The sequence below is a fragment of the Poecilia latipinna genome, unplaced genomic scaffold (genome assembly GCF_001443285.1).
Source record: "Poecilia latipinna isolate Pla-1442-1.1 unplaced genomic scaffold, P_latipinna-1.0 Scaffold1870, whole genome shotgun sequence".
NCBI classification, from domain to species: domain Eukaryota; kingdom Metazoa; phylum Chordata; class Actinopteri; order Cyprinodontiformes; family Poeciliidae; genus Poecilia; species Poecilia latipinna.
The window spans coordinates 25,736-28,427 of record NW_015114486.1 but is presented as its reverse complement, the minus strand read 5'-3'; the positions used below and the strand labels follow the sequence as shown (position 1 = coordinate 28,427).

General features: G+C 55.7%; 1 protein-coding gene across 1 annotated transcript in view; it reads right to left on the bottom strand.

Moving 5' to 3' along the window:
* Positions 1–2,692, bottom strand: part of patj (PATJ crumbs cell polarity complex component) — an 86,993-nt gene that overhangs the window by 66,282 nt on the left and 18,019 nt on the right. Inside the window, exons 12-15 of the mRNA XM_015014979.1 lie at positions 1,854–1,958; positions 692–753; positions 559–615; positions 352–486 (exon numbers count right to left, since the gene is read on the bottom strand). Of these exons, the coding sequence (XP_014870465.1) occupies positions 352–486; positions 559–615; positions 692–753; positions 1,854–1,958 (359 nt within the window). The remainder of the gene's footprint in view (positions 1–351; positions 487–558; positions 616–691; positions 754–1,853; positions 1,959–2,692) is intronic.

Sequence of the window (2,692 nt, the reverse complement as noted above, 5' to 3'; positions counted from 1 at the left end):
CAGCGGGTCAGGGCAAGGGGGCAGGCCGGGCCAGTGGGTGGGGGGTGCGGGTCGGGTCAGCGGGTCGGGTCAGCGGGTCGGGTCAGGTCAGCGGGTCAGGTCAGCGGGTCGGGTCGGGTCAGCGGGTCGGTCGTCCTTCGCTCAGGGTCTGAAAATTGGCCAGACTATAAAGGTGTGACCCGGTTCTAAGCGGATCAGTACCGGCCCGGCGGATGGACAGAGAACTGAAGCGCTCCCGTTCCAGAACCCCGAGGCTCCTCGGTCCCACCGGCGGTGCGTTCGGGCGTTGAAGGGATAAACGGGGCAGCTTCAGATCCGGCAGTAGTTCCTCCTGAAAGCGGGACGTTTTACCTCCAGCAGTTCGTCCTCGGGCCTCAGCACGCCATGTCGGTCCACGGGGCCCCCGGGGGCCACAGAGGAGATGTAGTGGTGGCCGTCGAAGGAGTCCAGCTCCACGCCCAGACGCAGGATGTGGATGGGCAGCAGCTGCAGAGAGACAGAGGGTCGGTCAGGAGGACCTGCGGCAGCCAGACCAGCAGCCAGAATGCGACGCTGCACCTTGGAGGATTTCTGCAGCTCTGCGTCGTCTTGGATCACGGGATCCAGGTTCACCACCTGACAGGAAACCGGAAACAGGAAGCACAGTCAAACATGCAGCAGAACCGGATCAGCTGCTGGGTTCTGGACTCACCAGGACGAGGTACTGAGGTCCCAGAGCCGCCTCCCACTTGGCTCGCAGTTCTGCATCAGACGCTGCAACACACAGAGCAGGCTGAGTCTGGGCTCTGGGTTTCACTGAGGAACACTGGAAATGCATGGTGACCTTTGAACTCTGCATCAGGGTCAGAGGCTTTGTTGGGACAAAGTCAGCTCAACGCGCTCCGCATGCGTCAGCTGAACGGAGCCGGGACGAGTCGTTCCTCGACTGGACCAAAACATCTGGAGCCAGAACCACAACCAGAACCAGAACCAGGTCTGGGCGGGTGGAGTGAAGAACAAGGCCGTCGGCCGTTTAGGATTCCTGTTGCTGCAGTGAAAGCGCCGCAGTAAGCAGCAAGCATTGGCCTGCGTTAGTTTAATGACCGAGACGAGAGTAGGACAGATGAGCGCTCGGCAGCAGAGCGACGGTCTGTCTGCAGACTGGGAAGCGGATTAGGAAGCGGACGGACTCTGAGATGGAACGCTGCGACGTTCTCCTCAGGTCCAGGTGTTAGTCAGAGCCAGCTGATTAAATTAGCATTGCTAACCCGACTCCAGCCGGTGAATTAATGCGCCATGTTGGCCTGAATCAGAGCAGCAATACATCCCAGAGGGACGGGCGTCTGCCGCACTAACGAGAAAGAGAAACTCAGAGTGGAGTTGGGGGGCTGAGGCTTGCAAACAGGAAGTTGTTCTGTTAAATTCCATTTATTAAGCTGTTCCGGCTAAAAATTAAAGGAATTATTAAGCCGGTTTGCCAGGGTGTCTGTTGCTCAGAGCATTTGACTGATTTATCCTTAGACAGGTTTATAGTTTATGCATTTAAAGCCGCAGAGCGGACCAATCACACAGCCGCACGTTTCCTCGCGCGCTGCTGCAGCCGCTTGATCTCTGAAGTTTCAGGGCGCATCGCGCTCCTTCCTCCTCTCACTGACCTGATGGATGTTTACATCAACCCCCTGTGAGGAATTATGATTCCTTGGAGAACTCCACATCAAGGTGAGAGTTTAAAACGAACCGTGTCAGCTCTGGTTGTGCAGCTCTATGTGAACCACAGAAATAACTTGTAGTCGCTTCCAGAGGAGAGTTGAGGATGATTTATCTTCGTGAACAATTAATTATGCGGCGTTTCCACCTCAACACGCTGCCCGTACCAAATGTCACTTCCTGCTTCATCATCATGATGGATCCAGATGCTGACGAGCGACCTTTGAACTCCAGGTTCCTCCTCTGAGACCCCCTGGTCGAGGCCCGCTCCACTGAAACAGACAGGACAGAAAACCATGAAGGACTTCCTGGTGCCTGGAATAACCTGGAACAACCTGGAACCTTTTTCATCAGTTGGTTCCAACCAGGAAACCAAAACCGCTAGAACCTCAGAGCCGTCCTGAAGGTCACCGTCTGTGTCCCATCAGGCCCATGGAGTCACACTGAGCTTCCAGAACTTTCTGCTGTCTGCTCTTTATCGGTTCCAAAGCTGGACCCGAACCTCCTGCCGCCGCTGACCTCTGACCTCTGACTAATGACCAGCGGAGGCGCTGAATGCAGAAGCGGCTCTGCTGGTCAGATAACGGCAGAACGCTGCAGCTTTGAACACAGCAGGAGATAACAGCTCTTCCTCGGCCCGTGGGCTGACCGGACCGGACCGGATGGTGCCCACCAGAACAAATGACCCGAAACCTAACAGATTAATCTCTGCAGACACTGCAGGAGGAAGAGGAGGAGAAAGAGCTGCACATTCTGCAGATTACAGCCAGGAACAGATTCATCAGACAAAGGTTCTGATAAGGTCCACCCGACCAGAACCAGAGTAGTCTAGCTCATAGTCACTACAAATGTAAATGATGATTTTTCTCAGGACAGGCGGCCCGTCAGAACCAGAACCAACCGCAGTGGTTCAGCTGTTAGTCCCATGACCCGTTGGAGGCGGTACTTCCAACATCAGAGCCAGTATCTCGCCGCCTGGACCCTCGACCTCTGACCTGTGGTCCTC